Below are 16,298 nucleotides of genomic sequence, written 5' to 3'. Positions count from 1 at the left end.
CACGGTGACCAAGAGAGAGAGTGAGACACGGTGACCGAGAGACAGAGACAGTGATTGAAAGAGAGAGACGGTGACCGAGAGAGATGGAGACCAAGAGGGAGAGACGGAGACAGAGTGAGAGAGAGATAGATGGAGACAGAGACAGAGAGAGAGAGAGAGACGGTGACCGAGACGGAGAGATTAAGACAGTGACCGAGAGAGAGATAGAGATGGTGACCAAGAGGGAGAGAGTGAGACGGTGACCGAGAGAGAGCGACAGTGAACGAGAGAGAGAGGGTAACCGAGAGGGAGAGGGAATGTTTGAGAGAGGGACGGTGACCGAGAGAGAGAGCGAGACGGTGACCGAGAGGGAGAGCGAGAGACGGTGACCGAGAGGGAGAGAGAGAGACGGTAACCAAGAGAGACAGACGGTGACCGAGAGAGAGAGAGAGACACGGTGACCGAGAGAGAGAAAGACACAGTGACCGTGAGAAGAGAGAGACACGGTGACCGAGAGTGAGAGAGAGAGAGACACGGTGACCGAGAGAGAGAGAGACGGTGACCGAGTAAGAGAGACACGGTGACCAAGAGAGAGAGACACTGTGCTCGAGAGAGAGAGAGACGGTGACCGTGAGAGAGAGAGAGAGATGGTGACCGTGAGAGAGAGAGAGACACTGTGACCGAGAGAGAGAGAGAGACACGGTGACCGTGAGAGAGAGAGACACGGTGACCGTGAGAGAGAGAGAGAGATGGTGACAGAGAGAGAGACACGGTGACCGAGAGAGAGAGAGAGAGACACGGTGACCAAGAGAGAGAGAGAGACGGTGACCGAGAGAGAGAGAGACAGTGACCGAGAGAGAGAGACGGTGACCGAGAGAGAGAGAGAGAGAGAGACGGTGACCGAGAGAGAGAGACGGTGACCGAGAGAGAGAGAGACGGTGACCGAGAGAGAGAGAGAGAGACGGTGACCGAGAGAGAGAGACGGTGACCGAGAGAGAGAGAGACAGTGACCGAGAGAGAGACGGTGACGGAGAGAGAGAGAGAGACACGGTGACCGTGAGAGTGAGAGACACGGTGACCGAGAGAGAGAGAGACGGTGACCGAGAGAGAGAGAGAGAGAGACACGGTGACCGAGAGTGAGAGAGAGAGAGACACGGTGACCGAGAGAGAGAGCGACACGGTGACCGAGAGAGAGAGAGAGACGGTGACCGAGAGAGAGAGAGACGGTGACCGAGTGAGAGAGAGACACGGTGACCGAGAGAGAGAGAGACAGTGACCGAGAGAGAGAGAGACGGTGACCGAGAGAGAGAGAGAGACGGTGACCGAGAGAGAGAGAGACGGTGACCGAGAGAGAGAGACGGTGACCGAGAGAGAGAGAGACGGTGACCGAGAGAGAGAGAGAGAGACAGTGACCGAGAGAGAGAGAGATAGACGGTGACCGAGAGAGAGAGAGAGACGGTGACCGAGAGAGAGAGAGAGACGGTGACCGAGAGAGAGAGAGACGGTGACCGAGAGAGAGAGAGAGACGGTGACCGAGAGTGAGACAGAGACACGGTGACCGAGAGAGAGAGAGACACAGTGACCGGGAGAGAGAGAGAGAACGGTGACCGAGAAAGAGAGAGACGGTGACCGAGAGAGAGAGACGGTGACCGAGAGTGAGAGAGACGGTGACCAAGAGACAGAGAACGGTGACCGAGAAAGAGAGAGAGACGGTGACGGAGAGAGAGAGAGACGGTGACCGAGAGAGAGAGATGGTGACCAAGAGCGAGAGAGAGATGGTAACCGAGAGAAAGGGAGAGACGGTGACTGAGAGAGAGAGAGAGAGATAGGAACCGTGAGAGAGAGATTGACACAGTGACCGAGAGAGAGACGGTGACCGAGAGAGAGAGACACGGTGACCGAGAGAGGGAGACGGTGAATGAGAGCGAGGGGGTGACCGAAAGGGAGAGAGAGAGATGGTGACCGAGAGAGAGAGACACAGTGACCGAGAGAGAGAGAGAGACACGGTGACCGAGAGAAAGAGAGAGACACGGTGACCGAGAGAAAGAGAGAGACACTGTGACCAAGAGAGAGAGTGAGACACGAGAGAGAGAGGGTAACCGAGAGGGACGAGAGTTGGTGACCGAGAGAAAGAACGAGACGGTGACTGAGTGAAAGGGAGAAAAACGCTGACCGAGAGAGCGAGAGACCGTGACCGAGAGAGAGAGTGACGGTGACAGAGAGAGAGAGAGAGACGGTGACTGAGAGAGTGAGAGACCATGACCAAGAGAGAGAGAGAGAGAGAGTGGCTATGACCGAGAGAGATGGTCTGGCTATAGTCAATCACCATCCTTTGTTTCTCCACCGTCTTCACTACTACCACCTGCGCTCTCCAGGGACAATTACTGGCCTGGATTATGCCCTCCTTTAGTAGCCGCTGGACTTCGGAGCGAATGAAGGTCCGGTCCTGGGCGCTGTACCGTCTGCTCCTAGTGGCGACGGGTTTGCAATCCGGGGTGAGGTTCGCAAACAAGGACGGGGGTTGCACCTTGAGGGTTGCGAGGCCGCAGATAGTGAGTGGGGGTATGGGGCCGCCGAATTTGAACGTAAGGCTCTGTAGATTGCATTGGAAATCTAATCCCAGCAAGGTGGGGGCACAGAGTTGGGGAAGGACGTTTAGTTTGTAGTTTTTGTACTCCCTCCCTGCACCGTTAGGGTAACTATGCAGAATCCCCGGATCTGTACGGAGTGGGATCCTGCAGCTAGGCAAATCTTTTGTGCGCTGGGATAGGTGGTCAAGGAACAGCGTCTTACCGTGTCGGGGTGTATAAAGCTTTCCGTGCTCCCGGAGTCGACTAGGCATGGCGTCTCGTGGCCGTTTATTAGTACCGTTGTCGTCGTCGTCTGGAGTGTCCGGGGCCGGGCTTGATCGAGCGTAATCAAAGCGAGCCGTGGTTGTAGTAGTGGAGTGGGGTCCGTTGTTGCCGTCCAAGATGGCAGCAGGGATGAACAAAATGGCCGCCCCCATACATCGCACGTGGCTGGGGGGTCACAAGATGGCGGCGGGGGTGGACAAAATGGCCGCCCCCATGCGTCGTACAGGTCTGGGGCGGTCCAAGATGGCGGCGCCCCTCCTCCCCTCGTGGTGGCCGGGACCCAAAATGGCGGCGTCTGCGGGTCGCACATCCGCACCCCTCCTCCCCTCGTGGTGGCCAGGACCCAAAATGGCGGCGTCTGCGGGTCGCACATGGTGTGCTGGGGGGGCTGGGGAGCGCTAGGACCGCGCGGAGCTCCCTCACCGCGAGCGCTAGGACCGCGCGGAGCTCCCTCACCGGGGACAGCGGTGGTCGGGGCCCAAGTCGGCGGCGCCGGCGGTCAGGCGTGGGGCGCGGGGTGGGGGTTAGGGTGGCGTTAGGGACGCGGAAAACTCCCTCCTCTCCGTGCAGAGTGTTGGCCGGGACCCAAAGCGGTAGCGCCGGCGGAGGGTCATGCATGGGCTGTGGGGAGGGGGGTTGGGGAGCGTAGGCGGCGTGCAGGGCTCCCAGTTCTCCCGGGACCGCGGTGGTCGGGACCCAGAGCGGCTGCGCCTGCGGGTCGTACGTGGCGTGCTGGGGGGGTTGGGGCGCGTAAACTGCTTGCAGGGCTCCCTGTGCTCCCGGGACGGCGGTGACCTCGTGGGACCGGCACACAACCGCATAATGGCCCTTTTTCCCGCAGCTTTTGCAGATAGCTGCGCGGGCCGGGCAGCGCTGTCGGGGGTGTTTCGCCTGGCCACAGAAATAACAGCGGGTGCCCCCGGTGCGACTCGGCGTTTGGACCGCGCAAGCCTGTGGGGTGTCCGGGGGGGGGTAGGGGGTTTGCCGCGACGGGTACGTACGGAGCCCAATGGGCTGCCGCGCGGTCGGGGCCGTAGGCGCGGGTATTACGCGCGGCCACGTCTAGGGAGGCTGCTAGGGCCCGGGCCTCTGAGAGTCCTAGCGACTCTCTTTCTAGAAGTCTTTGGCGGATTTGGGAGGATTGCATACCTGCCACAAAAGCATCGCGCATTAACATGTCCGTGCGTTCGTTTGCGTTCACCGACGGGCAGCTGCAGGCTCGTCCCAAAATCAGCAGCGCGGCGTAGAATTCGTCCATCGATTCTCCGGGAGCTTGCCGTCTCGTCGCGAGCTGGTAGCGAGCGTAGATTTGGTTAACTGGGCAAACGTAGAGACTTTTCAGTGCTGCGAACGCCATCTGCAAATCGTCTGAGTCTTCGATGAGGGAGAAAATCTCCGTGCTCACCCTCGAGTGCAGGACCTGTAGTTTTTGGTCTTCTGAGACCCGGCCGGTGGCCGTTCTGAGGTAGGCCTCGAAACAAGTCTGCCAATGCTTGAAGGCTGCTGCCGCGTTCACTGCGTGGGGGCTGAGCCTCAGGCATTCCGGAATGATCCTGAGCTCCATAGTCCTTTTTAGGCACGCTTAATAAATTGTAGCGCACAAAGACTCCATGAGACGAATAGAGTGGAGTCGATGAGGCTTTATTAAGCGTGTCTGTTCCCCCGCAGCTCGATAGTAAACTGGCCTGCGGGGGAAGACTCCGGCTTCTTATACTCCGCCTTCAGGGCGGAGCTTGAGGTCAACGGCCAACCAGGACCCGGGATCTGTCAGCCAATGACATTAGGGCTTCCAGTCCCACATGACCCCCAATACATACTACTACAGTGACCGAGAGAGAGAAAGACGGTGACCGAGAGAGAGGGAGAGACGGTGACTGAGAAAGAGAGAGAGAGATAGTAACCGTGAGAGAGAGACGGTGACTGAGAGAGACGGTGACTGAGATAGAGAGAGAGATGCTGACCGAGAGAGAGAGAGACAGAGAAGGAGAGAGAGAGAGACTGTGACCAAGAGGAAGAGACAGAGACCGAGTGAGAGAGAGAGAGAGACGGTGACCGAGAGAGAGAGAGACGGTGACCGAGAGAGGGAGAGACGGTGACAGACAGAGCGAGAGACCGTAACCAAGAGAGAGAGAAAGAGTGGTGATGACCGAGAGAGAGACAGTGACCGAGAGAGAGAGATAGAGACGGTGACCGAGAGAGAGAGACGGTGACCGAGAGAGACAGAGAGACGTTGACCGAGAGAGAGAGACAGAGAACGGTGACCGAGAGAGAGAGAGATGGTGACTGATAGAGAGAGAGAGACGGTGACCGAGATAGAGAGAGAGAGAGACGGTGACCGAGAGAGAGAGATGGTGACCGAGAGAGAGAGACGGTGACCGAGAGAGAGACGGTGACCGAGAGAGAGGGAGAGGCGGTGTCTGAGAGAGAGAGAGAGAGAGAGATGGTGTCTGAGAGAGAGAAAGAGAGAGGGAGACGGTGTCTGAGAGAGAGAGAGACATTGACTGAGAGAGAGAGAGATGGTGACCGAGAGAGAGAGAGAGACGGTGACCGAGAGTGAGAGAGAGAGGGTGACCGAGAGAGGGAGAGACTGTGTCCGAGAGTGGTCCACAGAACGCACTTGACGGGGGCGAGGTTGAGTAGGTTCTTTGGGGTAGAGGACAGATGTGGAAGGTGCTCAGGCAGCTCGGCGAACCATGTCCATATGTTTTGGTCATGCCCGGCACTGGAGGGGTTCTGGAGAGGAGTGGCGGGAGCAATATCTCAGGTGGTGAAAGTCCGGGTCAAGCCAAGCTGGGGGCTAGCAATATTTGGAGTAGTGGACGAACCGGGAGTGCAGGAGGCGAAAGAGGCCGGCATTCTGGCCTTTGCGTCCCTCGTAGCCCGGCGAAGGATCTTGCTAATGTGGAAGGAGGCGAAGCCCCCCAGCCTGGAGGCCTGGATAAATGATATGGCTGGGTTCATAAAGTTGGAGAGGATTAAGTTCGCCTTGAGAGGTTCTGCGCAGGGGTTCTACAGGGGGTGGCAACCGTTCCTAGACTATCTCGCGGAGCGTTAGAGGAAGGTCAGCCAGCAGCAACCTTGGAAAGGGGGGGGGAACGTCCTGGGATGGGGGGGAGGGTGGGGGGGAGGGGGTGGGGGTGGGGAGTCCTGGTACAGGGGGGTAGGGGAGGGGGGGAAGTCCTGGGACGGGGGCGGGGGGGGGGGGGGGGCGGGGAGTCCTGGGACGGAGTGGGGGGGGGGTTGGAAACGAGGGACTGCCTGGGAGGGTGGATGAGCAAGAGATAACATGAAGGGTTGGGGAAACTGGCACGTACGGGTGAGGGCCAGTGTACAAAGCTGTGTAAATATATCATTTTGCCATGTATATATCTTGCTCTGCGCGATTTCTCATTTTTTTTTGTTACGGGGGGTGGGGGTGGTTATTGTTTGTAAGGGAGAAAAATTGTGTTAAAAAACTTTAATAAATATATTTTATTTAAAAAGAGACTGTGACCGAGAAAGAGAGTGACGGTGACAGAGAGAGATAGAGAGACGGTGACCGAGAGAGCGAGAGACCGTGACCGAGAGAGAGAGAGAGAGTGGTGATGACCGAGAGAGAGAGAGACGGTGAGCGAGAGAGAGAGAAGGTGACCGAGAGGGAGAGAAAGACGGTGACCGAGAGTGAGAGAGAGAGACGGTGACCGAGAGAGAGAGACGGTGACCAAGAGAGAGAGAGAGACGGTGACCGAGAGAGAGAGACAGTGACCGAGAGAGAGAGAGAGACGGTGACCAAGAGAGAGAGACAGTGACCGGGAGAGAGAGAGAGAACGGTGACCGAGAGAGAGAGAGACGGTGACCAAGAGAGAGAGACAGTGACCGGGAGAGAGAGAGAGAACGGTGACCGAGAGGGAGAGAGACGGTGACGGAGAGAGAGAGAGACCGTGACCGAGAGAGAGAGAGATGGTGACCGAGATAGAGGGAGAGACGGTGACTGAGAGAGAGAGATAGTAACCGCGAGAGAGAGATTGACACAGTGACCGAGAGAGTGAGACGGTGACCGAGAGAGTGAGACGGTGACCGCGAGAGAGAGACGGTGACCGAGAGAGTGAGACGGTGACCGCGAGAGAGAGACGGTGACTGAGAGAGACGGTGACTGAGATAGAGAGAGAGACGCTGACCGAGTGAGAGAGAGACGGAGAACAAGAGAGAGAGAGACTGTGACCAAGAGGGAGAGACAGAGACCGAGTGAGAGAGAGAGACGGTGACCGAGAGAGAGAGAGACGTTGACCGAGAGAGGGAGAGACGGTGACAGAGAGAGCTAGAGACCGTGACCAAGAGAGAGAGAAAGAGAGTGGTGATGACCGAGAGAGAGAGAGAGAGTGACCGAGAGAGAGAGTGAGAGACGGTGACCGAGAGAGAGAGACGGTGACCGAGAGAGAGAGACGGTGACCGCGAGAGAGAGACGGTGACCGAGAGAGTGAGACGGTGACCGCGAGAGAGAGACGGTGACTGAGAGAGACGGTGACTGAGATAGAGAGAGAGACGCTGACCGAGTGAGAGAGAGACGGAGAACAAGAGAGAGAGAGACTGTGACCAAGAGGGAGAGACGCTGACCGAGTGAGAGAGAGAGACGGTGACCGAGAGAGAGAGAGACGTTGACCGAGAGAGGGAGAGACGGTGACAGAGAGAGCTAGAGACCGTGACAAAGAGAGAGAGAAAGAGAGTGGTGATGACCGAGAGAGAGAGAGAGTGACGGTGACCGAGAGCGAGAGACGGTGACCGAGAGAGACTGAGAGACGTTGACCAAGAGAGAGAGACAGAGAACGGTGACCGAGAGAGAGATGGTGACTGATAGAGAGAGACGGTGACTGAGAGAGAGAGACGGTGACCGAGAGAGCGAGAGACCGTTACCAAGAGAGAGAGAGAGAGAGTGGTGATGACCGAGAGAGAGAGAGAGACGGTGACCGAGAGAGAGAGAAGGTGACCGAGAGGGAGAGAGAGACGGTGACCGAGAGTGAGAGAGAGAGACGGTGACCGAGAGAGAGAGAGAGAGACGGTGACCGAGAGAGAGAGAGACGGTGACTGAGAGAGAGGGAGAGACGGTGACTGAGAGAGACAGAGAGAGAGGCGGTGTCTGAGAGAGAGAGAGAGAGACGGTGTCTGAGAGAGAGAGAGAGAGACGGTGTCTGAGAGAGAGAGAGAGACGGTGACCGAGAGAGAGAGAGAGACACGGTGACCGAGAGAGAAAGAGACGGTGACCAAGAGAGAGAGAGACGGTGACCGAGAGGGAGAGAGACGGTGACCGAGAGAGAGAGACGGTGACGGATAGAGAGAGACGATTACCGAGAGAGAGAGAGAGACGGTGACCGAGAGAGAGAGAGACGGTGACCGAGTGAGAGAGACGGTGACCGATAGAGAGAGACGATTACCAAGAGAGAGAGAGCCACTGATTGAAAGAGAGACACGGTGACCGAGAGAGAGACAGAACCGAGAGAGAGAGTGACGGTGACCGACAGAGAGAGAGTGATTGAGAGAGAGACGGTGACTGAGAGAGAGGGAGAAAAACGGTGACTGAGAGAGCGAGAGACCGTGACCGAGAGAGACGGTGACCGAGAGTGAGAGAGAGAGACGGTGAGAGAGAGATAGTAACCGTGAGAGAGAAATTGACACAGTGACCGAGAGACGGTGACCGAGAGAGACGGTGACCTAGAGAGAGAGACTGTGACCGTGAGAGAGAGACGGTGACCGTGAGAGAGAGACGGTGACCGAGAGAGAGAGACGGTGACCGCGAGAGAGAGACGGTGACTTAGAGAGAGACGGTGACCGAGAGAGAGAGACGGAGAACGAGAGAGAGAGAGACGGTGACCAAGAGGGAGAGACAGAGACCGAGTGAGAGACAGAGAGACGGTGACCGAGAGAGAGTGATTGAGAGAGAGACGGTGACTGAGAGAGAGGGAGAAAAACGGTGACTGAGAGAGCGAGAGACCGTGACCGAGAGAGACGGTGACCGAGAGTGAGAGAGAGAGACGGTGAGAGAGAGATAGTAACCGTGAGAGAGAAATTGACACAGTGACCGAGAGACGGTGACCGAGAGAGACGGTGACCTAGAGAGAGAGACTGTGACCGAGAGAGAGAGACGGTGACCGTGAGAGAGAGACGGTGACCGAGAGAGAGAGACGGTGACCGCGAGAGAGAGACGGTGACTTAGAGAGAGACGGTGACCGAGAGAGAGAGACGGAGAACGAGAGAGAGAGAGACGGTGACCAAGAGGGAGAGACAGAGACCGAGTGAGAGACAGAGAGACGGTGACCGAGAGAGAGAGATGGAGAACGAGAGAGAGAGAGACGGTGACCAGGAGAGAGAGACAGCGACCGAGTGAGAGAGAGAGAGAGACATTGACCAAGAGTGAGCGAGACGGTGACCGAGAGAGAGAGACAGAGAACGAGAGAGAGAGACACGGTGACCAAGAGGGAGAGACGGTGACCGAGTGAGAGACGGTGACCGAGAGGGAGAGACGGTGACCGAGAGAGAGACCGTGAGACGATGACCGAGAGGAAGGGAGAGGCAGACAGTGCTCGAGAGAGAGAGAGACTGTGACAGAGAGGGAGTGGGAGAATGACTGAGCGAGACGGTGACAGAGACCGAAGGATGGTGACAATAACCGAGAGGGATGGAGAGAGAGAGACAGTGACCAGGGGATAGAGAGACTGAACCGGTGACTGTATTCAGGAGAGAGAGAGAAAGTGGTGATGGAGAGAAACGGTGACGGAGAGAGAGAGACGGTGACAGACAGAGAGGGAGACGGTGACCAAGAGAGACAGTGAAGGTGACGGAGAGAGAGACGGTGACAGAGAGAGAGGGAGACGGTGACCAAGAGAGACGGTGACGGAGAGAGAGAAGGTGACCAAGAGAGACAGTGACGGTGACGGAGAGACAGTGACAGAGAGAGAGGGAGACGGTGACCAAGAGAGACGGTGACGGAGAGAGAGACGGTGACAGAGCGAGGGAGACGGTGACCAAGAGAGACAGTGACGGTGACGGAGACAGAGCGAGAGAGAAAATGGGTGACCCTGTCCCCGGGACAGGGGACAGGTTATCCCGCCCTGGGCCAAATATTGGGAATCTGACAAGTTGCCTGTGCTTGTTCTCTAGCATTGCCTCTGGATTTCTGGGAGCATTCTTCGTTTACCTCAATCGGCGTTTTGTCCTGTTAATGCAAAGACAAAATCTCCTCACAAGAATCCTGCTTAAACAGTGAGTACCTATTCGAGGGTCAGTATTGAGGGAGTGCTGCACTGTCAGAGGGTCAGTACTGAGGGAGTGCTGCACTGTCAGAGGGTCAGTACTGATGGAGTGCTGCACTGTCAGAGGGTCAGTACTGAGGGAATGCTGCACTGTCAGAGGGTCAGTACTGAGGGAGGGCTGCACTGTCAGAGGGTCAGTACTGAGGGCGTGCTGCACTGTCAGAGGGTCAGTACTGAGGGAGTGCTGCACTGTCAGAGGATCAGTACTGAGGGAGTGCTGCACAGTCAGAGGGTCAGTACTGAGGGAGTGCTGCACTGTCAGAGGGTCAGTACTGAGGGAGTGCTGCACTGTCAGAGAGTCAGGACTGAGGGAGTGCTGCACTGTCAGAGGGTCAGTACTGAGGGAGAGCTGCACTGTCAGAGGGTCAGTTCTGAGGGAGTGCTGCACTGTCATAGGGTCAGCACTGAGGGAATGCTGCACTGCCAGAGAGTCTGGACTGAGGGAGCGCTGCACTGTCGAAGAGTCAGTACTGAGGGAGTGCCGCACTGTCAGAGGGTCAGTACTGAGGGCGTGCTGCACTGTCAGAGGGTCAGTACTGAGGGAGTGCTGCACTGTCAGAGGGTCAGTACTGAGGGAGCGCTGCACTGTCAGAGGGTCAGTACTGAGGGAGTGCTGCACTATCAGAGGGTCAGTATTGAGGGAGTGCTGCACTGTCAGAGGGTCAGTACTGAGGGAGTGCCGCACTGTCAGAGGGTCAGTACTGAGGGAGTGCCGCACTGTCAGAGGGTCAGTACTGAGGGAGTGCCGCACTGTCAGAGGGTCAGTACTGAGGGCGTGCCGCACTGTCAGAGGGTCAGTACTGAGGGAGTGCTGCGCTGTCAGAGGGTCAATACTGAGGGAATGCTGCACTGTCAGAGGGTCAGTACTGAGGGAGTGCTGCACTGTCAGAGAGTCAGTACTGAGGGCGTGCTGCACTGTCAGAGGGTCAGTACTGAGGGAGTGCTGCACTGTCAGAGGGTCAGTACTGAGGGAGTGCTGCACTGTCAGAGGGTCAGAACTGAGGGAGTGCAGCACTGCCAGAGAGTCTGGACTGAGGGAGCGCTGCACTGTCAGAGAGTCAGTACTGAGGGAGTGCCGCACTGTCAGAGGGTCAGTACTGAGGGAGAGCTGCACTGTCAGAGGGTCAGTACTGAGGGAGTGCTGCGCTGTCAGAGTCTGGACTGAGGGAGCGCTGCACTGTCAGAGGGTCAGTACTGAGGGAGCACCTCACTGTCAGAGGGTCAGTACTGAGGGAGTGCTGCACTGTCAGAGGGTCAGTACTGAGGGAGTGCCGCACTGTCAGAGGGTCAGTACTGAGGGAGTGCTGCACTGTCAGAGGGTCAGTACTGAGGGACTGCCGCACTGTCAAAGGGTCAGTACTGAGGGAGTGCAGCACTGTCAGCGGGTCAGTACTGAGGGAGTGCTGCGCTGTCAGAGGGTCAGTACTGAGGGAGTGCTGTATTGTCAGAGGGTCAGTACTGAGGGAGTGCCGCACTGTCAGAGGGTCAGTACTGAGGGAGTGCTGCGCTGTCAGAGGGTCAGTACTGAGGGAGTGCTGCGCTGTCAGAGGGTCAGTACTGAGGGAGTGCTGCACTGTCAGAGGGTCAGTACTGATGGAGTGCTGCACTGTCAGAGGGTCGATACTGAGGGAATGCTGCACTGTCAGAGGGTCAGTACTGAGGGAGTGCTGCACTGTCAGAGGGTCAGTACTGAGGGAGTGCTGCACTGTCGGAGGGTCAGTACTGAGGGAGTGCTGCACTGTCAGAGGGTCAGTACTGAGGGAGTGCCGCACTGTCAGAGGGTAAGTACTGAGGGAGTGCTGCGTTGTCAGAGGGTCAGTACTGAGCGAGTGCGGCACTGTCAGAGGGTCATTACTGAGGGAGTGCTGCGCTGTCAGAGGGTCAGTACTGAGGGAGAGCTGCACTGTCAGAGGGTCAGTACTGAGGGTGTGCTGCATTGTCATAGGGTCAGTTCTGAGGGAATGCTGCACTGCCAGAGAGTCTGGACTGAGGGAGCGCTGCACTGTCAGACAGTCAGTACTGAGGGAGTGCCGCACTGTCAGAGGGTCAGTACTGAGGGAGAGCTGCACTGTCAGAGGGTCAGTACTGAGGGAGTGCTACGCTGTCAGAGTCTGGACTGAGGGAGCGCTGCACTGTCAGAGGGTCAGTACTGAGGAAGTGCTGCACTGTCAGAGGGTCAGTACTGAGGGAGCGCCGCACTGTCAGAGGGTCAGTACTGAGGGACTGCTGCACTGTCAGAGGGTCAGTACTGAGGGAGCACCGCAATGTAAGAGGGTCAGTACTGAGGGAGTGCCGCACTGTCAGAGGGTCTGTACTGATGGTTTGCCGCACTGTCAGAGGGTTAGTACTGAGGGAGTGCTGCACTGTCAGAGAGTCTGGACTGAGGGAGCTCCGCACTGTCAGAGGGTCAGTACTGAGGGAGTGCCGCACTGTCAGAGGGTCAGTACTGAGGGAGCGCTGCACTGTCAGAGAGTCAGTACTGAGGGAGTGCCGCACTGTCAGAGGGTCAGTACTGAGGGAGAGCTGCACTGTCAGAGGGTCAGTACTGAGGGAGTGCTGCGCAGTCAGAGGGTCAGTACTGAGGGAGTGCTGCGCTGTCAGAGGGTCAGTACTGAGGGAGTGCTGCACTGTCAGAGGGTCAGTACTGTGGGAGTGCCGCACTGTCAGAGGGTCAGTACTGAGGGAGTGCTGCACTGTCAGAGGGTCAGTACTGAGGAAGTGCCGCACTGTGAGATGGTCAGTACTGAGGGAGTGCCGCACTGTCAGAGGGACAGTACTGAGGGAGTGCTGCGCTGTCAGAGGGTCAGTACTGAGGGAGTGCTGCGCTGTCAGAGGGTCAGTACTGAGGGAGTGCTGCACTGTCAGAGGGTCAGTACTGATGGAGTGCTGCACTGTCAGAGGGTCAATACTGAGGGAATGCTGCACTGTCAGAGGGTCAGTACTGAGGGAGTGCTGCACTGTCAGAGGGTCAGTACTGAGGGAGTGCTGCACTGTCAGAGGGTCAGTACTGAGGGAGCGCTGCACTGTCAGAGGGTCAGTACTGAGGGAGTGCTGCGTTGTCAGAGGGTCAGTACTGAGGGAGTGCTGCACTGTCAGAGGGTCAGTACTGAGGGAGTGCTGCGTTGTCAGAGGGTCAGTACTGAGGGAGTGCTGCACTGTCAGAGGGTCAGTACTGAGGGAGTGCCGCACTGTCAGAGGGTCATTACTGAGGGAGTGCTGCGCTGTCAGAGGGTCAGTACTGAGGGAGTGCGGCACTGTCACAGGGTCAGTACTGAGGGAGAGCTGCACTGTCAGAGGGTCAGTTCTGAGGGAGTGCAGCACTGTCAGAGGGTCAGTACTGAGGGAGTGCTGCACTGTCAGAGGGTCAGTACTGAGCGAGTGCTGCATTGTCATAGGGTCAGTACTGAGGGAATGCTGCACTGCCAGAGAGTCTGGACTGAGGGAGCGCTGCACTGTCAGAGAGTCAGTACTGAGGGAGTGCCGCACTGTCAGAGGGTCCGTACTGAGGGAGAGCTGCACTGTCAGAGGGTCAGTACTGAGGGAGTGCTGCGCTGTCAGAGTCTGGAGTGAGGGAGCGCTGCACTGTCAGAGGGACAGTACTGAGGGAGTGCCGCACTGTCAGAGGGTCAGTACTGAGGGCGCACCTCTCTGTCAGAGGGTCAGTACTGAGGGAGTGCTGCACTGTCAGAGGGTCAGTACTGAGGGAGTGCTACACTGCCAGTGCGTCAGTATTGAGGGAGCCCCGCAATGTAAGATGGTCAGTACTGAGGGAGTGCCGCACTGTCAGAGGGTCTGTACTGATGGAGTGCCGCACTGTCAGAGGGTTAGTACTGAGGGAGTGCTGCACTGTCAGAGAGTCTGGACTGAGGGAGCGCCGCACTGTCAGAGGGTCAGTACTGAGGGAGTGCAGCGTTGTCAGAGGGTCAGTACTGAGGGAGTGCTGCGCTGTCAGAGAGTCTGGACAGAGGGAGCGCTGAACTGTCAGAGAGTCAGTACTGAGGGAGTGTCGCGCTGTCAGAGGGTCAGTATTGAGGGAGCACCGCAATGTCAGAGGGACAGTACTGGGCGAGTGCCGCACTGTCAGAGGGTCTGTACTGAGGGAGTGCCGCACTGTCAGAGGGTTAGTACTGAGGGTGTGCTGCACTGTCAGAGAGTCTGGACTGAGGGAGCGCCGCACTGTCAGAGGGTCAATGCTGAGGGAGTGCTGCACTGTCAGAGAGTCTGGACTGAGGGAGCACCGTACTGTCAGAGGGTCAGTACTGAGGGAGTGCTGCACTGTCAGAGAGTCTGGACTGAGGGAGCACCGCACTGTCAGAGGGTCAGTACTGAGGGAGTGCTGCACTGTCAGAGAGTCTGGACTGAGGGAGCGCCGCACTGTCAGCGGGTCAGGACTGAGGGAGTGCCGCACTGTCAGAGGGTCAGCACTGAGGGAGTGCCGCATTGTCAGAGGGTCAGTACTGAGGGAGTGCCGCATTGTCAGAGGGTCAGTACTGAGGGAATGCCGCACTGTCAGAGGGTCAGGACTGAGGGAGTGCCGCATTGTCAGAGGGTCAGTACTGAGGGAGTGCCACACTGTCAGAGGGTCAGTCCTGAGAGAGCACCGCACTGTCAGAGGGTCAGTACTGAGGGCGTGCTGCACTGTCAGAGGGTCAGTACTGAGGGAGTGCTGCACTGTCAGAGGGTCAGTACTGAGGGAGCGCTGCACTGTCAGAGGGTCAGTACTGAGGGAGTGCTGCACTATCAGAGGGTCAGTATTGAGGGAGTGCTGCACTGTCAGAGGGTCAGTAGTGAGGGAGTGCCGCACTGTCAGAGGGTCAGTACTGAGGGAGTGCCGCACTGTCAGAGGGTCAGTACTGAGGGAGTGCCGCACTGTCAGAGGGTCAGTACTGAGGGCGTGCCGCACTGTCAGAGGGTCAGTACTGAGGGAGTGCTGCGCTGTCAGAGGGTCAATACTGAGGGAATGCTGCACTGTCAGAGGGTCAGTACTGAGGGAGTGCTGCACTGTCAGAGAGTCAGTACTGAGGGCGTGCTGCACTGTCAGAGGGTCAGTACTGAGGGAGTGCTGCACTGTCAGAGGGTCAGTACTGAGGGAGTGCTGCACTGTCAGAGGGTCAGAACTGAGGGAGTGCTGCACTGCCAGAGAGTCTGGACTGAGGGAGCGCTGCACTGTCAGAGAGTCAGTACTGAGGGAGTGCCGCACTGTCAGAGGGTCAGTACTGAGGGAGAGCTGCACTGTCAGAGGGTCAGTACTGAGGGAGTGCTGCGCTGTCAGAGTCTGGACTGAGGGAGCGCTGCACTGTCAGAGGGTCAGTACTGAGGGAGCACCTCACTGTCAGAGGGTCAGTACTGAGGGAGTGCTGCACTGTCAGAGGGTCAGTACTGAGGGAGTGCCGCACTGTCAGAGGGTCAGTACTGAGGGAGTGCTGCACTGTCAGAGGGTCAGTACTGAGGGACTGCCGCACTGTCAGAGGGTCAGTACTGAGGGAGTGCAGCACTGTCAGCGGGTCAGTACTGAGGGAGTGCTGCGCTGTCAGAGGGTCAGTACTGAGGGAGTGCTGCACTGTCGGAGGGTCAGTACTGAGGGAGTGCTGCACTGTCAGAGGGTCAGTACTGAGGGAGTGCCGCACTGTCAGAGGGTAAGTACTGAGGGAGTGCTGCGTTGTCAGAGGGTCAGTACTGAGCGAGTGCGGCACTGTCAGAGGGTCATTACTGAGGGAGTGCTGCGCTGTCAGAGGGTCAGTACTGAGGGAGAGCTGCACTGTCAGAGGGCCAGTACTGAGGGTGTGCTGCATTGTCATAGGGTCAGTTCTGAGGGAATGCTGCACTGCCAGAGAGTCTGGACTGAGGGAGCGCTGCACTGTCAGACAGTCAGTACTGAGGGAGTGCCGCACTGTCAGAGGGTCAGTACTGAGGGAGAGCTGCACTGTCAGAGGGTCAGTACTGAGGGAGTGCTACGCTGTCAGAGTCTGGACTGAGGGAGCGCTGCACTGTCAGAGGGTCAGTACTGAGGGAGTGCTGCACTGTCAGAGGGTCAGTACTGAGGGAGCGCCGCACTGTCAGAGGGTCAGTACTGAGGGACTGCTGCACTGTCAGAGGGTCAGTACTGAGGGAGCACCGCAATGTAAGAGGGTCAGTACTGAGGGAGTGCCGCACTGTCAGAGGGTCTGTACTGATGGTTTGC

The 16,298-nt window shown here is 57.6% G+C and overlaps 1 protein-coding gene across 1 annotated transcript in view; it reads left to right on the top strand.

Moving 5' to 3' along the window:
• LOC140392886 (chloride channel protein-like) overlaps positions 1–16,298 on the top strand; it is a 1,200,068-nt gene that overhangs the window by 978,875 nt on the left and 204,895 nt on the right. The window contains 1 exon segment of the mRNA XM_072478647.1: positions 9,966–10,067. Within this exon segment, the coding sequence (XP_072334748.1) occupies positions 9,966–10,067 (102 nt within the window).

The sequence above is a fragment of the Scyliorhinus torazame genome, chromosome 16 (assembly GCF_047496885.1).
Source record: "Scyliorhinus torazame isolate Kashiwa2021f chromosome 16, sScyTor2.1, whole genome shotgun sequence".
NCBI lineage: Eukaryota > Metazoa > Chordata > Chondrichthyes > Carcharhiniformes > Scyliorhinidae > Scyliorhinus > Scyliorhinus torazame.
The sequence above is the reverse complement of the archived record's forward strand: the minus strand, read 5'-3'. Positions and strand labels throughout refer to the sequence as shown.